This window comes from Macaca nemestrina, chromosome 16 (assembly GCF_043159975.1).
Source record: "Macaca nemestrina isolate mMacNem1 chromosome 16, mMacNem.hap1, whole genome shotgun sequence".
NCBI lineage: Eukaryota > Metazoa > Chordata > Mammalia > Primates > Cercopithecidae > Macaca > Macaca nemestrina.
Window position 1 is genome coordinate 2,783,725 of NC_092140.1, and position 24,856 is coordinate 2,808,580.

Below are 24,856 nucleotides of genomic sequence, written 5' to 3' on the forward strand. Positions count from 1 at the left end.
GGGGTGCCCCTTGCTGAGTGAAGGCAAACCACAGTAGCCCCGGCTCCTCCCTGCTCCTGCTTCTATCAAACTGACCTCTGTTCCCAGACTGCAAGAACTACGTCATAACCGGCTGTGAGGGCCATTACTTCCTGGAGTTAGAAATCAGTATCAAGGAAGTTTGGTTTACAAAATCTTCTTGGCATCCAGATGTGTGTATTGAACAGAGCTGCATTTTAGGTAAAATATATTATCCTTCTAAAACCTGTTTTACTAAGCATTTAATGTAAAAAGAGCTGCTTTCATTATGATCCCATTTCCAAGCATCTTAAGTATACCAACTTCCCAGCACAAATGAGCAATTTCTCCCATTACTCCCTAGTTTTGAGTGTTCGGTTTAAGGGTATATATGACTATCAGCTCCCTGAAGCCCAGAGTGGTTTGCCCATAATATGAATTAAAAACAAAAATCAATGTATCATTCAATGCTTTTCTTGCACAGGAGAAATGGAAATACAGAATACAAGCAATGTGACAAGAAAAGAAAAGGAATTGTGGGCCACTCCCCTTAGGCAGTCAGGGGCTGTGAAGCCACAGCATATCACAGGACCCTGGTCATGAAGAAATGAGGTGGGCACTATGTCAGCCCTCATCCACAGGGGATTGGTTCCAGGACTCCCCTCGGACACCAAAGTCCTCAGACCCTCCAGTCCGTGATATAAGATGGCATGGTGCTTCCATTTCACCTACACACAACCTCCCGTATACTTTGTTTGGGGAAGAGCTCTATACTTTGAGTCATTTCTAAATTATTTATAGTACCTAATACAATGTAAATAGCATATAAATAGCTGTTATAAGTATAATTATTTTTTTATTTGTATTTTTTTTTTACTGTTATATTGTTACTTTTTACTGTTTCTTTTTTCTGGGTACTTTTGATCTGCAGTCGGTTGGATTCACAAATGCAGAACTCACAGACACAGGTGGGCGGCCAACTGAACCTGCTCTGCTCATCTGACACTACTGGGCTAAAATTTTATTTCAAGTAACTGAAATTGAGATGACAACAAAAATCTCAAATTCAAAATCCAAAAATTTATGGCATTTTATAGCCTATTACTTAAAACATGATCAGTATCAAATTATAAAAATGTAATACCTTTCATCATAACAATTTGTACTCAGACATTATTGTGTCATCATACATGTATTTATTCCACCTTTTGACAGGTTACCCACGCCTTTCTGTTTCTCTATTTCTCTCCTATTCTGAGAAGCAGTCACTACGAATGAGTATTTTTCACTAAAGTATGGACAAAAAAAACCAACAGTGCTGACCCTTGGCAAAAAGTCTTAATGTCATAGACGGGACATGGTACCATAGCAGTAAAATACTGAAAATGGTTAAAAAAAGAAGCTTCTGGATCATCGAGATTCCACAAAGGGTTTACCCTGCTCATCCTATCTTCACAGCTGCAGCAGTCTTTGATAAAAGCTAAAGCAGCTGAGAAGTCCTCTTCCCTCTTTTTCCTTTTCTCAGCGTTAAACAATACATGACACTAACTGGAACCACCACGCTGCAGGCGACTAACAAAACAAACAAGTAAGATAAGTGACAGTCAAGCTGGAAAGGGCAGCAAGTCCTAAAATGGAGGAGAAATCAGTTTCTGTGCTGAGAAAATACAGAATCATCCAGTTCTCGAAAAGGCCTGAGGCCTTGCACCATGTGCTCACGTCAGCTGTTCTGGGTACGCAGACGCCAGCAGGGTAAATGACAGGCACGCTGCCTCCGCCACCACCCTGCTGCACTTCACTTGCAACACCACAGGAAAAATGTAAATTAAAAAAAGGCACCTTAGGGCCGAGCCTTGTGTCTCACGCCTGTAATTCCAGCACTCTGGGAGGCCGAGGCGAGGTCAGGAGTTGGAGACTAGTACGGCCAAAATGATGAAACCCCATCTCTACTAAAAACACAAAAACATTAGCTGGGCGTGGTGGTGCGCACCTGTAATCCAGGAACTCGGGAGGCTGAGATAGGAGAACGGCTTGACCCTGGGAGGCGGAGGCTGCAGTGAGCTGAGATCGCACTACTGCACTCCAGCCTGGGTGACAGAGTGAGACTCTGTCTCCAAAAAGAAAAAAAAAGCCACCTTAATACAAAAAAAGTTTTTCATTTAAGACACCGTACATCAGACACAGGTAAATCCTGTGGTTCATGAAATCTACTGAATAATTAGCTGTAAATTTCCAAAAAAATTTTTAAAGCAATTATTTTTTAGAAAGGCTAAAAGAAACCTTGCTCAAAGTTTATATTTTGGATATTTCTAAGAAACTAAAAAATAATAAAATAAAAATGAAAAATTCCAGTACCACACCAATAGCTTAAATAGCTGAAATAACTGAACTAATCTTCCACTGTCTTAAACACATCTTCTCTTAGCAAAAGCATTATGAATTCTGGCAATAGCTTATATTTAAATATTTCCTAGTACAATTTTATCTAGAAAATCACACAGCAATTGTGCCCACAGCTCAGACCCAACTCCATGAATTTAGGGACCTGAAGCTCAGCTGCTGTCCTGCCTGCCACCCCTGACTGAAACACCGCCCCTGGGAGGTCAGGCGGATGGGCTGTGCAAGGGGCCACAACAGGTTCCTTCAGACTGTAATTTGAAACTAAACAGAATAAACCATCACAATTTCCAGGCCATTATTGTTAAACTTACTTGAATTGAGTGTTTGCCTTGTTTTGGCGCTGGTGCAGTAAGCTTCGATGACTTTCAGAATCTGAGCATCTTCTTCCAAAGCAGCTGTGCCTGTCAAGAGACGCACAACAGTTCACAATCGAACTGAAAGGCCTCTAGTGCAACTGGCAAGATGAATGCAGGCATCAACTCGACCAAAATGACAAGTAAGATAATTTGCCATTTTCTTGTCAGATGACTGTTTTCCACAAAATTTACGAAAGTTATACTCAAAAAGGTTTTCAGTTTTTTAAAAATATTTGCAACACATTTGGAAATGATTATCCTACCAACCCGTAAGAAAATTAGTATCCCCACTCTCAAATTGGAAAAAGGGCAGGAGATAGGAATATGCAAGTCACAAAACAAAAAGAGTTCTAAGAAAAAATGTCTAATCTCACTGAAACAAGAAATGAAAATTAAAACATTTTCGTGTTTCCACATGCCAGCCAGACAAAAACAGAAGGCCGACAACCCTCAGTGTCGATGTGGGCATTGTGCCTGTCTGTTCCCCACATGGCAGCCCGTGGTCCTGTGAAAGCCCAGGCCTCATCTTCTCTAGGGAACCGGACTCTGCCTGCCTGCTGCTCAGGGCACTGTGTTACCTGCCACTCTGCAGGGGAGCTCTGGCCCACAAAGCACACTGTCCCCTGTGCACAGCCTGGGGTTCCGGCCCAGGGACTCTGCGACCAGGCCTGGAGAGCTCCTCCCCAGACACCTGCATGGCCTGCTTCCTCGGCCCCAGGAGGCTGCTCAAACGGCGCCCTGGCACCGAATCTCCCACCTTTCCTCCCTACTGGGTCTCTGCGGCACTCCACGGCCCATAAATTGTTCACTTGTTTTGTCTGTCTGTATCCTTCTACTAAAACAGGCTCTATGAGAACAGGGATCTCTTTCGGTCACACTGCATCCTTCACGCCCAGCCCATGAAGGTGCTGATAAAGCACGTGCCCAAGAATGATGATCTCAGCTGCAGCCGGCCCCACGCCCAGCTCAGTGCTGCCCCTGGATCTGCTGAAGGAAGGGGCCCACAGAACAGTTCGCTCACAGAGAAGCCCCAGCACAGCCAGTAAGCAACAGAGCAGGCGTCCAGCACCAGCTCCGCTTCAATAGCTAGACCCCAGGACCTCACCATCTCATCAGGGGCCCTGGTGGTCAGGGGCCTGGACCACCTGGGGAGGAAGACAGTCAGGATGGTGACTTATATTGCCATGGACATCAGGTGACAAGGACAAGAATATAATGAACACTCCAGCACGGTGACCTCACAGGGCTGACTGATAAGGTGGGGGTGAGGGGAGGCCAGCGGTGGTGCGGCACAGTGAGTGTGTAGGACGGCTGCTGGGCCTCCTCCTGAGGCTGGAGGAAGTGAGCAGTGAAGGCACAGGACCAACATAGGCTGAGCTCAGACATCGGGTGGGGCAGGGCAGAGCCCCGCAGGACAGATCCTGCAACTTCCCCAGAGCTGGCTCACTCTCCCTGGGTTGCACCCATCAGTCCACAGCAATCTGTTCACAGGTACCCCTTCCCAGCAGTCACCCCCAGGAAAATCACTTCTGTCAAGAGCTCCACTTATTCAAAAGCTATCTACCGAGCACCTAACAGGTGCCAGGTACTTGCTGAGAGGCCACGTAGGAACCCAGAACTGAGTCAGACCCCTAGGTCTGAGGAGCAGATAGGACGGGTCCAAAGCGGAGAGAACAGCACGAGAACAGCACGGGCAGGTGCAACCCACATGAGAACACAGCAGGTCATGCTTCTAACAGATGGAGAGAGCACTTTGGGAGATGATGGCACTTCAGGAAGTGTGGGTGGAATATCTTTGGGTGGAATATCTTACAGGCAATGAGGGAGAACCAGAAAAGCAGGAGAGCCCTCCAGGTCTGGCCCCAGCTCCTGGATGAGGAAGGGCTAGGAGGCAGTGGTGCTGGAATTGGCACGGAGACTTCATCACTGACACAAGGGCACTTCTCCTGCTTGCTTGGGTAAACGTTATGTTTACTACCACTTATTCCTACCACTGCCTCAAGGGGCAGACCCTACTTTTGTTTGGAGTCTTCAGAAAGCCACCAAGCCTCCCTCCATCCCATGAATGCCATGGCCTGCGTGACCAGGAGGCCACATCCTCCTCCACACGGACCGCAGCTACTCACTTTTCCGGGACGCGAACTCCTCATCGGAAGGCTTCCGTTCAGGTTTGCGCTTGGGCAGCAGCTTTTTCATGGTCTTGGGACTCTTACTAAGATCCTAGGGAAAGAGAAAAGAAAATGTTAACATACTCTAAAGCCAATCATTTTCACTGGCGTATCAGAAAGGCTGCTGTAAAGGTATAAAACCCCAAATTATTATAGCCACTGATAAGAGCTGCTCGCTTTTTCCTATTTTGATTTTTCTTTACCAGCTTCTGAACGTTAATTTAAAAATCAATAGGGCATTCTCAGTATTAGTCATTGGCTAATATTTTTTCTTCACTCTGATAAAACCCCTCATGCCATTTGGGTCCTGTTAGTTCGGTGATGAGAGGTGTCCCCAGGAGGCAGGCTGGCGCTGGTGTGCACAGACATCCTGCACACTCCTGAGGGAGGAGGGGAGGAGGCAGCAGTGGCTCCCTGGGGCAGACCCACCCCCCGGTACAGCTAACTAGAAAGACGAGAGGAAACTAAGGTCATCATTAAATGACAGATAAGTAAAAAATAATCGCTTTAAGAAACTATTTGAAGTCTCAGGGAGAAGAAAAGGGAGCAAGTGCTCAGCTACCCGACTCTGAGTGCCAGGAGCACAGCCAAGCTCAGCCGGGGCTGTTCTGCAGGGGCCACACGCACACTAGCTCAGAGGCGAGTTCACAACGGAACTGCCCACCCCTTACCTCTTCAAACAGCTTCTCAAACAAGCACAGAAGACGACAGCAAAATACAAAGTGAGCAAAGCAAGTCCAACAGAGCAGGTAAGGTGTCAACTATCAAGCACGTGTTAAATACCGATATCAAAAAAAAGGCTGGTTTCTGCACCACGCCAGTGACATAAACCATCGCGAACGTTAACAGGTGAAGCCAAGACTCAGAAGATGAGATGCGCTACGGAATGAACCGGGCTGGAAACAGAGGAAACGAAGCTTGGTTTTTAAAGTTATCTTTAAAAGTCTTTTCTTGGGAGCTAAACCATGGGTACACATGGACATGACCATGGAAATGGCAGACCCTGGGGACTCCAAAAGGGGGAGGGTGATGGGCGCAAGTTTTGAAAAACTACCCATTGGGTACAATGTTTCCTATTTGGGTAATAGGTACCCTAGAAGCCCAAACCCCAGCATCACCCAATACAGCCATGTAACAAACTTTCAATCTAAAGTAACATTTAAAAAGTTAAATAAAAATCTTTCTATAAAAATTGTAAAGCTCTTAGAAATGCAGTAGCAATCTGTTCCAGAAGACACATTTATACACATGTGCTCCCTGGCTTCCCTAATTCAAAGCAAATTGAGATGGAGAGCCTTGAAGAGCCAATGCCCACCCACCATGTGCTCCAAGGGCACCTGCGGGCACAGAGGGTCATGAGGCACACAGCACACCCGACGACCAGAGCCAGGCAGAGCAGGCTGCAGAGCGGCCTCCACGAGCCGCCACGCCCTCTTCTCGTACTCTGCAGGACCACTCTCCACGCTAATGCTGTGTGGCACTCAGCAACACTGGACAGCAGCTGCTCGGCGTGAGCCCTTCTCTCCCAGTGTGGAGTGGGCAAAGCAACTGCAGCCAGATTATCAAAATCAAATTGTTTATCTTCATTTCAATGCCTCTTCCCTTGCCCTTTCTACTTCTTTTCCCAACAGTTTTATCCCCGTTTTCTTCCCTAGTAATTCAGTCTCCACCAGTTCTTGCAGTAGCTCACTTTTTCTTTAGACTGTGCACACTAAAGTATACAATAAGGAACACCAACGTTCTTCAAGTAACTTCCCATGACAGAAAATGAGAATTCTGACTTGCACACATGATTACCTGAAAGATATCATAAAAACAAAGACTCAGTAAGACCAAAAAATGAAAAGCATAGATCCTAATTTCTTACACAGTACTTTCCTATGGGCCTTAAAACCCTCAGGGCTGCTGGCAAGAGCGTAGAAAAAGTCTGCTCCAGTTCCCTTGGCAAACGTGGCCTTGACCAGACACAGAGGCGCGACGCCAGGCAAGAGTGCATCACCGTCCTCACGCTCACTCACACCCCACCAGCGGGCACTGCTCCTCGTATCTGCACGCAGGCCACCCATACTCTCACCGCCACTCCTCGTACCTCACCACCATGCACGCTCAACTGCTTATGAAAACAACGCTCATCTCAATTATCCGCCTCCTCAGGTGAAAATATTTCTCAGAACACATTTCTCAAGACGCTTCCTTTCCTCATCCAAGCTGGCTTAGGTGAAAGTATAAGAAAGTGTTAATACTTATATTTATTCATTAGAATCGTACTTTATTTGCACCTAGCAAATACAAAAATGCTGGATCAAAACACAGACAAGCAAAGACTGTATCATGATTTCTTATGCATCAAAGGGGGAAACTGCCTAAGTGTTTTTTCATTTGTATTGGTAAACGTTCTCTTCATTTCAAATGGCTTCTGGATGACAAAACGCAGGGCTCCTGGATAGGATCCCCGACCTAGAGGAGGGGTTGTTAGACGCAGCAGACAGCATGCAGACGCCGAGCGATGGCCTCACACACGGGGAGGGAAAGTCACCTGGGCTCAGCGCCTTTCCAGCTCCTGGCCCCCGGCAGCACATTCCTCCGGCAAGCACAGTAAAGGCCCCCTCTGCATGGCACAGACAGGAGGGGCCCTGCACATCTGCACATCCCCTTCCCACACAGGGTTACCACAGGCCTCTCAGCAGCAGCGGAGATAACCAAAGAACCAAGGCAGACCCCTTCTCAGTTCTCTAGCAGTTAGGGTGCATTCTGCTGCGTACAGAGGGACCAGCCCGGCACACTCGGGGCCCAAGGCATGCTCACCGGCGTCTGGCTGTTTGAGTGGTCAAGGGACCTCACCTCCTTGTAGCAGAGGGCAGCGGAGGGCCGGAGGGGAGGCGCGGGCCGCAGGCAGCTCAGGCTCCAGGGCTTGGGTGTTTTCGGAGGCTCCAGGGGTCCCCAGTTGATGGTGGTGTGCGGGGTGCCGTGGTGGGAGGGGTGGGGGAGCGTGTGGTAGGCGGGCGTCAGCGGCGCGGGCTTGCTGTCTGCGTGCTTGCTGGACGGAGTGACCGGGTGGGAGGGCAGCTGCCGAGGGCACAGAGCAGGAAGGGCAGAGAACGTGAGACTTGCATGCTCACCGTGAAAGGGCACTATCACGCGCTTCCTTCCGCTCTTTAAACACTCCATGTGAAATAAACCCCAGGATTTATCATTTATCATTTCGTTCGAATCTCTGGCTCTCAGTAGTTTTTGGGGCCAAGCACCAGCTCGCGCCACCTGGGCTGAGCATGGGACCCCCGACGGTGTCTGCCCCAGACAGGAGGGGCAGCTCTAGCTGGCGCCCCAGCACTCGGACATCCACTAGCCACATTTATTAGCTACGGAGTAACATTAACAGAAAAAAAGTTACTTTATCTAGTAAAAAGATGAGAATTTCACAAAAGCACACAGGGCATGTGGCTGTAAGAAGGAAGGTGATTCCCCCCGGTCACGTATTATTCTTCACCTGGTGATGAAGTACTGGGTGAAACTAAGGCCCAATCGCCTAGTTTTGTTTTTTAAAAAAGTTTTCCTGGCACACAAGCAGGCCCATGCCTGTCTAAAGCTGCTGCTGTGTTACAAGGGCAGAGTACAGCTGCAAGAGGCCTGAACCTGTAAAGCAGAGAATGTTTACCTCTGGCTCTTTCTAGAACACTGCCAAACCCTGGTATAAAATCAGTTATTTTCTTAGAAAACTCAACTTTAATCAAAACAAAGTTAATTGAAAATTAACTTCTTAGAGGAGGTATGTCATTAATGAATTTTATATTCCTGGGAAACCCGAAATATCCCATCACAATGACAGTTAAATGAGAAAAGTTAAATAAGTCTCAAAATCAGCCAACAATGACTTCAAATTAGCCAACAATAGTAAGGCGCGTTTAATGGGAGAACAAGCTGTGTGGCGCTGTGAACTGGAAACCTGAGCGGGGTCGGCATTCTGAAGTACACGACCTTCAAAACAGGCTGAGAGGGAAGGCCCCACAGCAGCCAATGCCACAATTTCAAGAACAGACGCCATCAACTTTCTGCGATGATCACATTCTAGTCCCTGCATGGGGGAGGGACTCGTGTGAGATACAGGGCATGCTATGAAGCCACCGTGACGCCATCTTTTCATAGGAAATAATGTATAGATGGAGAAAATTATGTAAGACATCCCTCCTAGCAACAACGTCAGAGTTAAGTAGTGTCTGGTTTTGTCTCTCCTTTCTTGAGAAAGTCAAAGGAAGTATGCTTTATGCTAAAATTAGAATATGACTTCAGTTGGACAGAGTTAGATCACAGGAGAATACATCATCCCACAAAAGAAACTCTGTAGGAGAACGCAGAACATTTTAAACATGAGGCACAGTGCCTTCCCCGCCACCAGTGAAAGAAACACTAAGACGGAGGGTCTGGCCGCAGAGAAAAGCTGACTTGATGTAAAATTGTATGAAGTAGAGTTTCAGGCTGCTGTTGAAAATCTGAGTGAAGCAGCTCATCCACTGTTCTTTATAAACACACGTGTACACATGTCGCTGGGATAAACTGATCTCCACGAAAGAATGGAGAATTTTAAAACGGCAGAGCCATTAAAGATGAAATGCTAGCTAAAAGCCAATGAGTAGTTATCTGCACACTGCTGAGAGAAATCAGATGGACTCTGAAACTGATGAGAATATCAGAATACAGCAATCCTTCTTGATCTACAACCTTCCCATGAAGAAGAAAACATGAAAACTGAGCACACGACAGAACTGATCCTAATAACCTAGTAAGGATGTGAGGGAATCTGCAAGCTGAAAATGCCGTGTCATCGCCACTCATTCTTTAAAAGCTCTGCCCAGTTTTTCGGTATTACTTGATAAAGATGACGACTGTTAAAACAACCCGATACCAACTTCTTGAGCAAAAAACACCAGGAGAGGTTTAAACACTGCAACCGAATTCAGTGTTCATCTATTTTGAAAAGTTGTAATTCTCTAAAAATTCAAAGAGTTGCTGAGCTTTTCTAAGTAAAAGACACCTCAATTTCTTAAAATCAACAGTGTGTCATAAATTCTATTTTAATGCCTTCAACATGAATCTGGCCCTTTTCATCATCATAATCATTTATTTTCGTTTTCTTAAATGAAGCATAATAAACAGTTAAAATTCTCAGAAAAATCATCTATAGTTTAGTGTAAAACTCCCCTAAATTAGTCTTCTAAGGCCACGCTGAGCAAAAGCAGCTTCCCACCCAAGCACCTCTGAACTGTGCGTGAGGAGGCACAATTCAGGGTTGTTTCTCGAGAACACTCATTGGAAAACAATTCACTACTGCACGAAGAGGGCCAAATATTTTCAGAGAAATATCAAGCAAGTGTTTTGCATTTTTATCCCAATATTGATCAGGTTTTAAAGCACGTGATCACTTGCTGACAGCTCAGCCACGGGATGCCACGCCTGGAGTCTGGAAGGAGGAGAAGCGCCAGGTCCTTACGGTATGAGACGGCACCGAATGAGGCTTTATGGTGGGGTTTCCCACAGATGTGACCTTCGTTTGCTTCTGTAGGTGGTCCACCCATTCCTGCAGATCCTGCTGGTTGTTGCATGACACTAATATCCGCTCGATCATGCTCCCTAGAGGAGAGAAGGAAAAAATAGGCCGAGTGGAAACACAGGTAAAAAGCGCGTGCATGCACACACAGCCCCCAGAATTCCACTCAACGCTTAAACACCACCTTCTGAAATATGCAAGCAAGAATCTGCACGCGGGGACAAGCTGCCTCTCCTCCCCGAGACACGGCACTCACACAGCTTGTGCCTATCACCTGATATTTCAAATGCATTTCTATGGTTTTCACTGTCCTCAAGCTTTGTGATTGTCATTCCTGTCGTTGGAAGCTTTCCCTAAAAAAGACCCCCCCACAAAAAAAAAACAATTAGTGCTTTTCTAGAAAAAGGTACCATTATTAAAGTAATATTAAATGATTTTAGAATTGGTGGAGGAACTGTGTTTGTGAACCAAAAAGAGTTTGTTTGTAGCAGATGCATGTATAATACAAAAATCTTTATCTCAAATAATAAATCATATTAATACTGTACTGTAAGCAAGAAAGTCAACTGGCGACAAGGGACAGACTGACAAGCCCAAACACACACTGCATCTGATGAGCTGCTACTAAACAGACACCAGGACAAAAAATCTCACATTATGATTTTTTAAAAACTACCACATGTAACAGTTGTTTTAAACGATGTTTTTGCAGAAAAGCAGCATGTATTTGCCTCATAAAGAAATACAGAGGAAGCTCCAAGTTTAAAGTCAAAATAAGGGTGGGAAATTGAGGCAAGAACAAGAATTGCCTAACATTCTACTTTATAATCCACCAAACAGAAAATAAGTAGTTGTGCTAAATGCTGCACACAATGCAGAAAATGGTTGGCAAACCAATGCTCCCTGAAAATGGAAGAAATCAGTAACTGCAACAGGAAATGTCAATGGAAAAGATACCAGAAACAGGGTACAAAGTGATCATTACAAACAAATCAGAAGTGAACACAAAACAGTCTGGCGCAGCTGACAGAAACTACAGTACACGGTGGCCCACCAAGTCCTCAGGAAGAGGCAGTGGCATCTGGGTCGTGCTGCCTGGGGAGCACTCCATCAGCTGCGGAGCGAGATTCTGCATGAGCACCTCCAGTGGGAGTGCTGCTCAACGGGTGTGGGGAACGTGCCCCCACAGAGAATGGGTGGCAGTGCCACAACCTGGCAGGGGCTCAGACATCCAGCAAGTAAGGGCCAGAGAGGCTGCCTATACCCCACAGTACCCAGGACAGTCTCACTGAGCCCTCAGCCCCGGGCCATGAATGATCCAGTCCAAAACGTCAGCAGTGCCCAGGTGGAGAAATCTCATCCTAAAGCACGGCAGGTGGAAGAGGAGACTGCTGGACACTTCTGTGGCCAAGCGTATTTTAAAAATGCTACACACTGTGAACTCCTTTCCAAGATTCACAATGCATGTAAGTACTTTAACAGCTGTGAGTGCTACAGAAAATGAAACTGCACAACTGTGTTTAACCTAGCCCACCGGAACATCGGTGTACAGAGCACTGTGGCTGTGGCTGGATCGAACACTTTTTAGCATCCCCCAAAGCCAGTGTTCCAATGGTAGAAATGAAGACTGATGATACAGAGACCATGGCTCACCACTGTACTAAGAACTGAAAAATAGAATCCTGTCGTTGAGATGAGCCCCAGCAGTCTGTCAGCACGTCAAGGGTAAAGCCAGTGTGAGCCCCAGTCCCACAGGCAGAGACTCAAGCCTGCCACGAGTGGCAACCTCTTCTCCCTTAGGCTAGAGAAGGCTCCTGTCTCCAGCCACTGGAATGAGACTCTGGGGATATAAAATAGGAAGCCAGATAGTGCTGACCAGAAAGGACAGAGATTTAGGTTTATCAAGGTCATTTAACAAAGAAGTAGCTGCTAGTTTATTGGAAAACTCTAGTGGGCACCACCTTAGCCACAGATCACCTCTCTTCAGCAGTGGCCTTACAAACTACAGCCTTATTTTCCTGAGTCTTTTCCTATATATGTGATTCATCAATTCTAAAGCACCCGTTTTAGAGTAAGCGTATGACGACAAGTCCTCTCTGGGTGGTCGACAAAGCCTCTGTGAAGGCACAGTGTCTGCTTAGGGTTCTCTAACGCCCTTGCTGGGACGACACAAAACAACACATGCTACAATGAAACGCAACCCAGGGAACACGAAGTGGTGGCTTCTGCTGCAGTGGTTATGTGGTGACTGGCCAGTCCTCAGAAAGTTGATGGGAAGGATATGAGCCTCTATTACTTCACAGAAAAAAAAGAATGAAACCTGCCAAGTGCATCTACTAGACAGCAAAAATACCAGCTCCTTCACATACCACCACTATAAACCACTGTCATAACAGAGAAGGCCCTGCTCACCCTTGCACCTCCTTCTCAAATCCGCTGTCACATTTTCTCCAAGAAAAGCAGGGAAACAAAAATTAAAAAGGTTCAACGATCACACACTGCTACTTACATACGTACATCACTTTCTATTTGCTGATGCATTTGGGCAGTGCTGTGCCACTGACACAAGACCTTAGTCTACACTACCCCACTAACCCACAAGCCCTAGCTGAACCCATTTCACAGAACAAAACTATAGCAAGGAGCAGCAAGGTATTTTGCATGAAATGACACAAGGCAATGACAGAGGCTGACTTGTGCCACAGTCATCTGTGTCCTTATGAAGTTGCTGTACATTTACACTTCTTTCCTTTTTTAAAATGAACATAGGATATGCTTGCATAGTCACAGCGAAACATAAACAGGAGCCGTACATCCATATCTGAACATACGGCATTACACACACAGCACATACACAGATACATGTAATATTTAACACAAAATTCAAAGCCAGCTTGAAATTATCCTCAGATCCACAATAAAATATAAATTTAGATGGTGTTTTACCTGATAGATAAAGCCACTCATCCTAGGACTGGCAGACAACATCAGCAAAACATTTGGGAAGAGTAGAAGATATCTTTCATTCTTTTCCTAATACAAAAAAAGAAACCCAAAACATTTCTTAAACAACATCTACTTACAAATGTGAGCACAAATACTTATTTATACTAGACCCTATGAAACATCACATGGTATTTCTCATTTAGGTATTTCTGTCAAGTTTTATCAGGTAAATTAAATGGAAACAATTATGATAAATTCTGTATTAAGTCTTAATATATGATTAAGAGAGAGCTTTGACATATAGGTAAAGAGAAGGATTTCTAAATTCTTCAAAAAACAAAAGGTAAGAAACTAAACTGAATGATTAAAAGATCCTGCAGTCACAATTAGCCTGTGTAACATCTTGAAAATATATCTGGTTAAGGAGTTCAGCTCTGTGATTATTTTCGGGTAAGCTAAAATTTTCTTTTTCTGGTTCAGAGAAAAAGGAGAGAACCTATACATTTTAGTGGGGTGAACAGGTGAAGTCTTTAAGCTAAAGGAAGGATAGGATAAAATGTTAAAATCAATTTCAGTCTACTACTAATTCCTGGCACTTCCCAAACCTCCCAAATGTCAAATCAGTGTTGTTCTCATCCACCCCATAAACATCACCTGGTTTACATCAGACTTAAAAGTATTACTTATGTATTAAAAATCACTTGCTTCGGTAAGATAAAAGCCAAAGAGACGATAAGTGAAAGAAAAAAGTTCCTAAGAATCAAAAAAGTGACAAAAAAATGCCAGACAGTCCTTTTCACATGTTGACACTTAAACTACGGCCCCCAAAAGTGTAATCGGTCCTAGGAATTAGTTTCCCCACGTATATTCCTCAGAACATTAGGCTTACGCAAAGCACCTTGAAAAGAGTCTTCCATACTTTAAAGAAGCCACTGAGAACGACTTGCTATAGCCCCCTCTTGAAGACTCACAACATACTTTGGGAACATTGAGAGCCAAGTCTCTGAGGAGCTCTGTCATAAAGAATCTTTTCCACTAATCATGTTCAGTCGTGATCAGAACCACTCTGAAGCATTCTGAAGTAACACCCACCAGCATTGTGTAGATCTAATATTATAAAGAACACACTTTGGGAAATGTTTACACATTTAATTTTAATTTTAAAAATTAAAGTTTAAAAGAGCATGATTCAAAAAGAAACTGCTTCTGAAAAGATGTGAGGTTTTTACAATCACGGTTTCTTACGGTACCCAAACTATAGGACTATGTAGAAGGGGTGATATTTTATAGGTGGAAAGGAAAACACACTGTGAAAGTTTCAAGTTTTAGTTTTCTTTTTCTCCTTAGAGTCTCGTGTTCAAAAATGAGCCATTTAGCATGTTTTGATCATGTTATTTTTGCAGAGGTAGAATAAAATTCAAAAAGAGGTGCCTGTTTAGTGACCCACTGAATGTATGTCAATGTGAATCATGAAACAAACTGCTCGATTTTCACTGTGTGGGTGGGTATGTCCCAAAAATCTGAGTTGATCTCTCACTTAAACCAAACCCGTAAGAAAACTGTGACTCCTGTAAGCATATGTCAGCTAGCATACTTTCACAGGAAAGTATAATGACCTGAAAGCACTGAGAGCGGCAGGTCCCTGTGACAGCAAGCCTTGGTACAAAGTTGCTGGCCAGATAAGCGCATACAGCTCCGTGCAGATGTGTGCATGGGACTCCTGGCAAGTCTTTCCGCATGCTATCCTTCAGTTCACGTGGGTTTCAGGCCAGACTGACTTCAGCTGGAACAAACTGGTCAACAAGTCCACACTCAGCTCTAAGCCTCTCTAACAGACCATAAGCCTCTCTCCTGTGTCAAGAATAAAAAGTAGCTCACAAATTATAAGATAGAGCTTCTATTAGACGTTTTTCATTGCCTGAGATGCCTTTAACATCTTCTGTTACGAGCTCCTAAGAGTGGGACAGAAACCCTGATGCATACATGTGGGCAGCAGTACCTCGCTTCCAGCACACTGGATCAGGACCTGGGACATGTAAGTGACGTTGCCCAGAGTTTTAATGTCATCGCCCTCCCAGTTCCGGATGGATTCCGTCAGGATCTGCAGCTCAAGTTCTTTTCTTTTCCGGACTTCTTGACATTGGGCCTGAGAGACACAGAACAACACTGTTAACAGACAGAAACTTCCAAAATCTTAAGTTCTGGCCACATTGCTTTGTATCGTCCTTAAGACAATTATTGCTTTATATCTTACTTCTTCAGACAGATAATCTGTTGAATGATTTGCTTAATTATACGGAATTGAAAGTATTTGCTTGAAAGTATGAAATCAAGTCAAAAGAAGCAACGCGGCCGGGCGCGGTGGCTCAAGCCTGTAATCCCAGCACTTTGGGAGGCCGAGACGGGCGGATCACGAGGTCAGGAGATCGAGACCATCCTGGCTAACATGGTGAAACCCCATCTCTACTAAAAATACAAAAAACTAGCCGGGCGAGGTGGCGGGCGCCTGTAGTCCCAGCTACTCCGGAGGCTGAGGCAGGAGAATGGCGTGAACCCGGGAGGCGGAGCTTGCAGTGAGCTGAGACCCGGCCACTGCACTCCAGCCTGGGCGACAGAGCGAGACTCCGTCTCAAAAAAAAAAAAAAAAAAAAAAAGAAGCAACGCACACAACTGCTCTGGAATACTAAGTATTATCTTAGAAAAATATAGCAGATTTTGCCACTTGTACGAAAAAGAAAGGTGGACAGAACAAAACTGTATTTTCATTCTGGTTTTGTTAGTGTTTGCCAATATAGAAGACTGAAGAGAAGAAACAAAGCATAACTTGTGCTATAAAATAAGGCATATATTTCGAAAATGCAGTTGGTAAGACAACACAACAGCAGAGAAAATGGAACCACCATTGTTCTGTTTTGCAATAAATCATTAAAGACAACACGAATGAAGGGTAAAAAAATGTTTGAAATAATTTTAAAGTAGATCTAACATCAATTATACTGCGATTTTAAAAATTTTAAGTAATTATTCTATCAGAGTCCGCTAAAAGGAGTTTACCAGCCATAGAATGCCGACTCTGTTTTTCTTTCATGTCAGCACAAGTCATTTTTTAATCATTTGACTTTTTCAGTTGATAATTCTTTTACATTCATTTGTCACAATGATGCCTGGGGGGGAAAAACAATATGCTTAATCACTTACTGAAAGGTTTTTGAAGGCAGCCATAGATTTTTGAATATCTTGTCTATCTGTATGATAATCCTTTGAGTAAAAGAAACATACAATTAGCTTTCATAAGGAAAAGCTTTTCTTAAAAAGGTACTTTCTACAGACCAGCTTGAAACTTTTCTAATACTTTTCAACCCTTAATATTCCCTTTTTCCCTCAGCATTAAAGTGTCAGTCTTTCAGAAAACCATGAAGCCATCAGACTTGGGGGAAACATACGTTGAAAGAGAACAGTCACGAGCAGCAGGGGTGGGGAAGCCAACACTTGCTTCATCAATAAAGTCTTATTGGAACACTGCCGCGGCTCACATGCAGTATCTAGAACGGCAGAGCCGTGGAGCTGTGAAGAAGACCCTACAGTCTGCCCCCTTACAGAAAAGGTTTGCCAACTCAAGCCAAGAGAGTAACTTTAACCCAAATTTCTGCTAGGATGCAACCTGTTATTCAAAATTAAAAGAGCATAATCATTCATTAAATGATTAGTACAGTATTACCCTATAACTTATGCACACATTGTTTGTAGCTGATGATCCAGATAAGACATCTCAACATTATCTGAAAATCAGTTCTCATGTTTCAGCTTTTGGAAACTTTTCAACCAGCAGCAGTGGGTAAAAGAGAGATAAGTGGTAAATGTTTTTTAATAGAGCTGCAGTAAGGAGAAAAACATAATATTTAACAAAATCATTTTGACAATCCACTAAGTAAAAACTCTTTGTAAACTCTGTTGGTTCTGGCTTCTAAAATAAATCATGAATAATACTTTCTTTCACAGTTAAAGTCTGACCATGCCACTAACCGTTGGTAAGGACTCCGAGTAAGAGAATGAAAGTGCAGTACCTCCATGTGTCTCTCGAGCTCTTTGAGCAGCGTAGGGTATTTATCCAGGCGCATGAAGGGTTTGCTCAGGCCCGTGGTCAGCACGAGAATTCCAGGGCTGCTGGCACCTTTGGTCTCCATGAACTCCCCCAACTCCTCACTGGGCAGCAAGTGGCAAGGGAGACACTTGTGGTTAGCAATGAGAGGCAATGGTGGCTCTCTGATCTCCACGAGCAACAGCCAGAATTTATGAAACATGAGTGTTGCTTTTAACATCTGGAAGGCTCCAGCTTTGATCCCAAATCTGCGCTGCTTATCTGGAAATGCCAAAGGGGATTCCCACCCCTGAGGGGTCCCATTCCTGCTCTCATATGAGCAAGAGTAACTACACACAGCACAGGATGTGTGGGTCTCCATGAGATCCTACTGATGCCGAGGCCCTCTGGCACATCAGTGCCATGCAGACATGTCCAATGGAAACGTGCACGCTCAGAGCCAGAATGGAGTCCAGTAATCTCAGAGTCTCAAGGTGGTAAGAACAAGGACTCAGCTGCTCCGGTAAAGAGCTAGAGCACGCCAATGGCGGTCATTCCCAGAGGTGAGTTCGTCCAGCAAGCAGGCCCCACCTAGGTGCTGCCAGCACTCAGCCTGGGAGTAAACAATGGCTCTTGGGGTGAGGAGTGGGAGAAGCAGCAAGAGAAGAGAGCAAACGTTGATTTAGGCTTCAGAACTTCAAAAGCTTTGTTACATTCAATCCTCACAACACGTAAGGACGGAAGGGGTCCCTGCGTGTGGACAAAGAAACTGAGTGCATATCCCAAAATTAAGGAGTTAGAAAATTTTAGATCTTCCTGTGTTCCTCTTTCACCATTCCCTTCACGGTGCCTCGCCTAGCTTTCCCTACAGTGGGTCCTCACGTGCGTCACCTTTGTCCTCAGTTCCCACAGCTGTGGCAGAGGACACGGGCAGGATTCTGAGGGGTCCAGCTCTTCACCCACACGTCTGTTAAGGCTGACAGTCACCTGACCGCGACACCCCTTCACTGGCGATCTCTGAGGTCTCTGCCAGGCCCTGGGTCTGCTGTCCCTCACACTGCATGTGCCATCAGTCCACACATCTGACAGTGTGCAGCCCACAGAAAGGAGGGGAGGCAGCACCAGTGCTGGCAGCCAATGCCAGGTCCAGGAGACCAGGGTGACTTCTCAGTCACCACATCCCATCCAGGAGACCCAGGTGACCCCACCCCCCGTCACCACGCCCCATCCTGGAAGACAGGGGTCTCTAGTCAGCAGAGCTGGGTTCAAATGATACCCATGGCACACTCATCCTAGGAACAAATTTTCCTAGTCTAGAGGTTTTCCCTTAAAAGGAAAAGATACTTTTATATCCTCATTATGTAAACGATGTCCTAAAATAAATATGAAAATCCTAACAGCAAAACTGAGAAACAAGCCAATTTCCGGTTCTGGTCTCACAGGAGCCTCCCAATGCACCACCACAGCCAAGCCGGCCACTGCCAGAGGTCTAGGGGACCCCAGATCCATCAAGGGCTCCCCGGGAACAGACAGACAGTGTTTAGGTTAACCCAGAGGAAATAGTCCACCAACAGTGAATATTAACAGTTTCAGAGAGTTCAACCTAAACATAGCTTCCCATAAGGAGGACTGAGAGCCAGGGTGGTGCCAGCCCTTCCCGCTTCTTACCCTCCTTATTCCATGTGGATCCCCCGCCAAGGCAGCTAGTGAGAATGTCCCCCAGTGAAACCAATTCAAACACCATCCTGAAAACCAAACAGTCACTAGGAAACCAGCCTTCCCCTTCCTCAGCACATACGACCCTCCGAGAAGGCCACTCACGTCTACATGCTTTCTACAAAACCAGGGTGGTCTCATTAACCAAGGCCAGGGTGCGGTCCTACGCTGTGTAAAAACAGTAACAATGCCGGTGCAGCACCTCTGTCTGTCCTTGCCAACAAGAAATACCTTCAATGAACAAATACATATACACACTTAAACAGGTATTATCAACACTAAAGCAAATTATAAAAAAGGGTAATGTTGCATAGATCCACTTATAAAAAAATAAGACGAGAAACATTTGATCAACTCCATATATAAGTCTTCATAATTATTTCTGTAAGGCTGCCCATCATGTTGATGCTGTTTTAAAAATTAGCAGGGAAACTGTCAGAGTACGTCTGAGTGTGGGTATGTGGTGTGTGTCTTTTGTGAGACAGCGCGCACACGCACGAGAGCACGTGCACTTTTGTGGGCAACAGACAACTCAACATCTGTTGTCTATAACTTTGTGCTTTCCAAAAATCATTTCCTTGAGACAATCCCAGGCTGGAGGTTACTGAAATAAAGTGCAGTGCCATCTTCAGGGGCCTGCTGTGGGTAACACCTGCACAGCAAGGTGTGCTGCTCGCTGTGAGGCTGTACTGATGTGAGCCCGGGAGCACACCGCACGTATTCCTATCATTTCTAAACATGGACACGTCCTCTGCCTTCTTTCCTCACTATTCCCCTTACCCGGGGAGATGGGTGGGGAACTGAGGAAGGTCCAGGACAGACTCCCCTCCACTGCAGCCACTACAGCCACTGTCCCCCGCCCCCTTCTCAGCTGGGGCAACAGTGAGCACTCTGTGGACAGCAGGACCACAAGGACAGAGGAGCCACGGGACCACTTACCATGCTGGGCACCAGGGTAGGTACTCACAGACATCAATGCCCCAAACATTACTCTAGGCGGGGCAGACCTACAATTCTGCAAGTGATACAGAGGACAGCCTGCATGAAGGCCACTGCCCAAGCCATCACTGCCGGCAGAACGGCTGATGCTCTGCACCCAAGGCGGACCCCCACTATGTGGATGGCACGGCCAGCCCCTCTGACCACGGGCAGTCTGTTCTGCACACACATGTCCCTCCTCTCTGCCCAGTTTACTCAGAAGTGCTCCCTTTTCCACTACTCACTCTATCCATTCCTAAAGCATGAATAGAGTGACATGAGGGCTTCAGACAGGAGCAATTTATATTTTACCAACAATTCTCTAGGTGTTGGAGAATTTATCAGGTGGTCCCATGAAAATCAAATTTTACGATACTAAAAATATATTTCAACCCCTTAAAATGTAATCCACATAAGGACCTTTTCCACCAAAATAAGAATCAAGGAAAAATCCATTCAGGTCATTATTTGTATTTCAGGGTTACCTGTGAAATTTCCTAACTATGGTACAGCAGAGAAAAATTAACAAAACTAAACAGTTACCCTTATCACCACTCCCTCAAAAAAAGCCCTGAAGCCAAAAAAGTGAAATGTGTGCAAGTAAAACTCCTTTTAATATCCACAAGACACTCTTACAATGCCAGAACAAATACAGTTAAAAAGGAAATGAAATTTTATAAATATTTGTGGATCATCATTTTAGTTTCAGTTTGAGGTTAAAAAAAAAAAAAAAAAAGTAGTGCCACAATAAGACGAAACAGCTAGTTACAGCTACTCTGACCAAAGATGGCTCTTTCAGCTTCACTTCTGCTGATGCCAGCAGCCCCGTACATAGCGGGTCTCTTCAGTCCTTACTGACACAGGCTGTGGGCTGACGGCAGCCACAAAACACACGCAAGCACAGAGCCAAGCGCAGAAGAACAAACTGCTGGGGAAAAAATCGTTTTTACAGACTAAATTATGGCACTCATAGTTCATTCAAAATAGCTGGCCATGGACAAGTGCTGCCTCCATCCCTGGACACTGTGGAAGGTCAGAGCTGCTAAAACGCTCAGAGTTGGCATTCTGCACTTGCAGGGCTCACACTTACAACTTAAATCCAAGTAACACAAGGACGGTGAAGATGCAAATAAGACTTTAAACTTCAACCCACCACACCTGAACCAATCCTTAAAAATTATACCACGGCATGAGCAGATTAGTCTACCCACAGGCGTGGCAGCTTAAAGACCGTCACACACATGGAAAAGCCGGCAAGAGGAACAAGAAAGAATCCAAGCACAAAGGCAGGAAGTAGGAAGGAGCCTTGGCACAGGGAAGCCCGACCCCAATTCACTGCCGTGCTCTTTGGCGTAGGGAGGAATGTGTGGCCAACAGAGGCGGAACTCTCATGGCGCAGGGACCTCAGGAGGGCACACAAGCTTCAGGTTCCACCGTGGCGGCACCTGCTGGCTCGGGGGACCTTCCTCTCGCTGCAGCTCTGACTCCCAGCACTAAAGCAACAGTGACTTGCCCCCGGGGCTGCTGTCCAGAGTGGGCCTCAGCCTGCCCCTCCACTCTCTGGGCAGCCCTGGGAAGGAGGCACAAAGACCCTCCTGACTCAAAAACCCACCTGTATTCTTTCTTCTGGTTACTTCAGGAAAATGCTACACGTTCATTAAGACCTGACAAACACACTAATTAAGGTAATAACAGAGAAGAGCATAAACGCAGCACACGTCCACAAGCACTGCTCTTGAATGGCTTTGCATTTTAGGAAACTAACAGTCCCAGTGACTTTCAATGTCATTTTTAGGACAGGCCCTCAGAAAGATGAACTTTCTGTTCATCTTCCTCATCACTCCATCAGTAATTCTTGAAGAACTTCCAGAGATACAAATTTAACACTTGCATCGTGCTTTCTGGAAACCTCATTCAATGTATAAGTTCCCAGGCGTAGGGGGCATAGCGCGTAACTGGAAACACGCTGGACGCTTGGAGGTGCCGCGGACACAGCCACACTCCCAAACGGGACGTGCAAAGGGAGGTTGCTTTGGGTTTTCCTTCTCTGCGACTGCTGTGAGTTCTAACTTCCTTTCCTTTCACTGCATTGTTCAAGGCTGCTGTTTCCTTTCTGGGCTGCAGATGCTTTAGTAACAAATAGGAAGTTCAAACAAATCTTAATCTTTTTATATTTGAGCACACCCAGGAAACAGTAACTATCCAGGGTCTTCAAAAAAAAAAAAAAAAAAAAAACAATAGAAGACAACAAAATATTCACTGAGCATCTGGCATGTTCACCCTGAGCTGACCTGCTGACAGTTTTAGCCGAATGCGTATAACATCCCTGTGAATGAGTTCCTTCAGGAAAGGAAGCTGAAGCCCAGAGAAGGAGGAAATCTGCCCAAGGCTGCAGAGCCTGAAGGGAGCAGCCAGAGCCGAGTCCACTGTGCTGCCATGTCTGAGCTGTCCTAGGACACCCCCGCAGTGCCACACCTGAGCCCCAAATGTGCCTCTAAAGAGGCAACCAGCACCTGTTCACTGAAGAGGCTTTAAGTTGAAATGTTCGGTTAGGCTGAAGTTAAATATTTAAGTTAGAAAGAAAATGGCATTTATCTTCATGCTACTAAAACAATACTTTTTCCATTTATGGTTTTGAAAATATGTGAATTCCTGTTTTCAAAAGAAATTATGAAATGTTTTGTAAAACACTGATACAAATCTTTGGTCTCTTTTAGAAGCAGAAAGTGAGCCTCTGAGCTCTCTAAGCCCCGGTGTGGTCTCCTCCAAGCCAATCCTCAAACAAATCAATCCTTAACACTAACAACCGAGATCCTCCTCAATAACTGAAACAGCTGAGAAACATCTTCCTCCAATTCGCAGGAAGCAGACACTGTCTTGCCTCACAAAATAAGCAAAACATTTGTGCATTCTCTGTTGCACTTGTTTTTAGTTTCAGGTTGAAAAGCTAATGGTCTCCAACGTAATGTTTTGTGTATAAAACCTAATATTAATCTGAAATGGGATACTTTTTCTTACAGCTGATGTAACTCGGGTTCATGTACTTCCAGTTTTAAGAACGGAGAGAAACATGATTCCAGGACCCTTGACTAAGCTTGTGGCTACACCCCAGAACGCTGACCGACCCCTTCAACCTATTAACCAAAGGGCTTCAGGCTGTAGGGAAGACATCAAAAAAGATTTGTCTTTTTACAGAAAAACCATCATTTCAAAGACTTCTTACCAGTACTTCTCAAGCACTAATTTTGAGGGGTAATTAAAATTCATATCCTTTAATAACCAAGGGACTATTGGCATCATCCTATTTCATGCACTATTTGAAGGACAGAGCCATCCGCCCTCCCGCTGCCCAGGTGCCCGGCGAGCGAACCTGTGTTCCGTGAGGACATTCACTGCCGAAGGGTGATTGGCACAATACGTGAGGTACAGGGCTTTCATCTGTGGCATCAGGTTTAAAAAGCAGCCTCCGACTCTCTGCTGAGCTTCGGGCAACCTGGAGAAACGCAACACAGAGGGAAAGTCATCAGTTTTACAGACGGGACAACCGCGAACCGACAGACGTATAATACTCTGAGGAAGGAAAACCTCCCTTTGCAGCTGTCTGTGAAAACCAGAGGCCCCGATCCCAGCACACACCAGGGAGAAGCGGCGCCGAGAAAGCAGCTCTGCGGCCAGGTCCTCTCCGGCAGTGTTCAGACTGCCAGGACCGTGCACGGCATCTCGACCAACCCTCAGGCCCAAGCTCTTTGGGCAGCAAGAAAAACAGATGTCACACAGCCTTCAGCTTTGCATAAAGGAGAATTATTGAATGTAGTTATTCAGTCTGTGAGGTTTTCTACCAAAGCAGTAGAATCAAGACTAACAAAAAAATACAAAAACCGCCTTTCCCTTCAGGTTAGAGACTGGAAAGCGAGCCCACCTATCAGGTGCCTCTCCTCCCCAGATCCACAGCATCCTGACAGCTAATAGGCTTTTCCAAGAAGCATAAACTCACGAGAACAGAAAGAATGAGGAAGAGACGACCAGAACCAGCACTGGAAGCTGCATGAGGGGTCAGCACAAGCTTCGGGCATCAGGGCCCCCGGTGGTGCCGCCTCAGTGGGGCGTGTGCCTAACGGGGTACGCGCTCACCTCTCTGGGCCTCAGAGTTTCTGGAGGACACCAGCAACAACCCGGAGCAGGGGCACGTGTGCTGAAAACAGGAGACCCACGTGAACTCCTACCACCTTCCCTGCACCCCAGGCTGTCTTTGCTCCCCAGATACCCACAATATTACCAGAAGGATTACATCCTCCTACCCAGGGAATGGGAGCCACAGAAAAAGTGACCAAAAACATGAACACCAGAGATTCCTCCAGAAAACACGAGTCAGCCAGTCCCAACTCTCAGACAGCACTTCCAAAGCGTTTTCAGTGTACCAACCTTAATTATAAGAAGGCATGAAAGGACGACAAATACATTTGCCTAAAAAGCGGGGGGAATAAAGGAGCAAAGGGGAAAAAGGAAGTATTATAGTCATTCCACATCGGAATAAAAGTTGCTGATACAGAAAACCAAATATATAAGCATAAGTCAATCAAAGAAATCATCACACGACTAAACAGAAAGAGTGCAAGGCACAAGATCGAAGGTGTCCACAAGCATTGGCACAAGGTCAAAAGAAAACCGAGGCCCC

At 45.4% G+C, this 24,856-nt stretch overlaps 1 protein-coding gene across 26 annotated transcripts in view; it reads right to left on the reverse strand.

Moving 5' to 3' along the window:
- The window catches only part of LOC105485288 (Rho guanine nucleotide exchange factor 7), a 181,608-nt gene that overhangs the window by 14,447 nt on the left and 142,305 nt on the right, over positions 1-24,856 (reverse strand). For 15 of the 26 annotated variants that reach the window (XM_011747565.3, XM_011747560.3, XM_011747572.3 and 12 more), the window contains 10 exons: positions 23,552-23,674; positions 17,474-17,612; positions 16,608-16,667; positions 15,409-15,555; positions 13,410-13,496; positions 10,738-10,816; positions 10,407-10,546; positions 7,763-7,987; positions 4,880-4,973; positions 2,709-2,798 (listed from right to left, as the gene is read on the reverse strand). In XM_011747565.3, coding sequence (XP_011745867.1) covers positions 2,709-2,798; positions 4,880-4,973; positions 7,763-7,987; positions 10,407-10,546; positions 10,738-10,816; positions 13,410-13,496; positions 15,409-15,555; positions 16,608-16,667; positions 17,474-17,612; positions 23,552-23,674 — 1,184 coding nt within the window. Of the gene's footprint in view, positions 1-2,708; positions 2,799-4,879; positions 4,974-7,762; positions 7,988-10,406; positions 10,547-10,647; positions 10,817-13,409; positions 13,497-15,408; positions 15,556-16,607; positions 16,668-17,473; positions 17,613-23,551; positions 23,675-24,856 lie in introns of all 26 variants that reach the window. The other 11 variants (XR_011614579.1, XM_011747562.3, XM_071081020.1 and 8 more) reach the window with 2 other exon arrangements.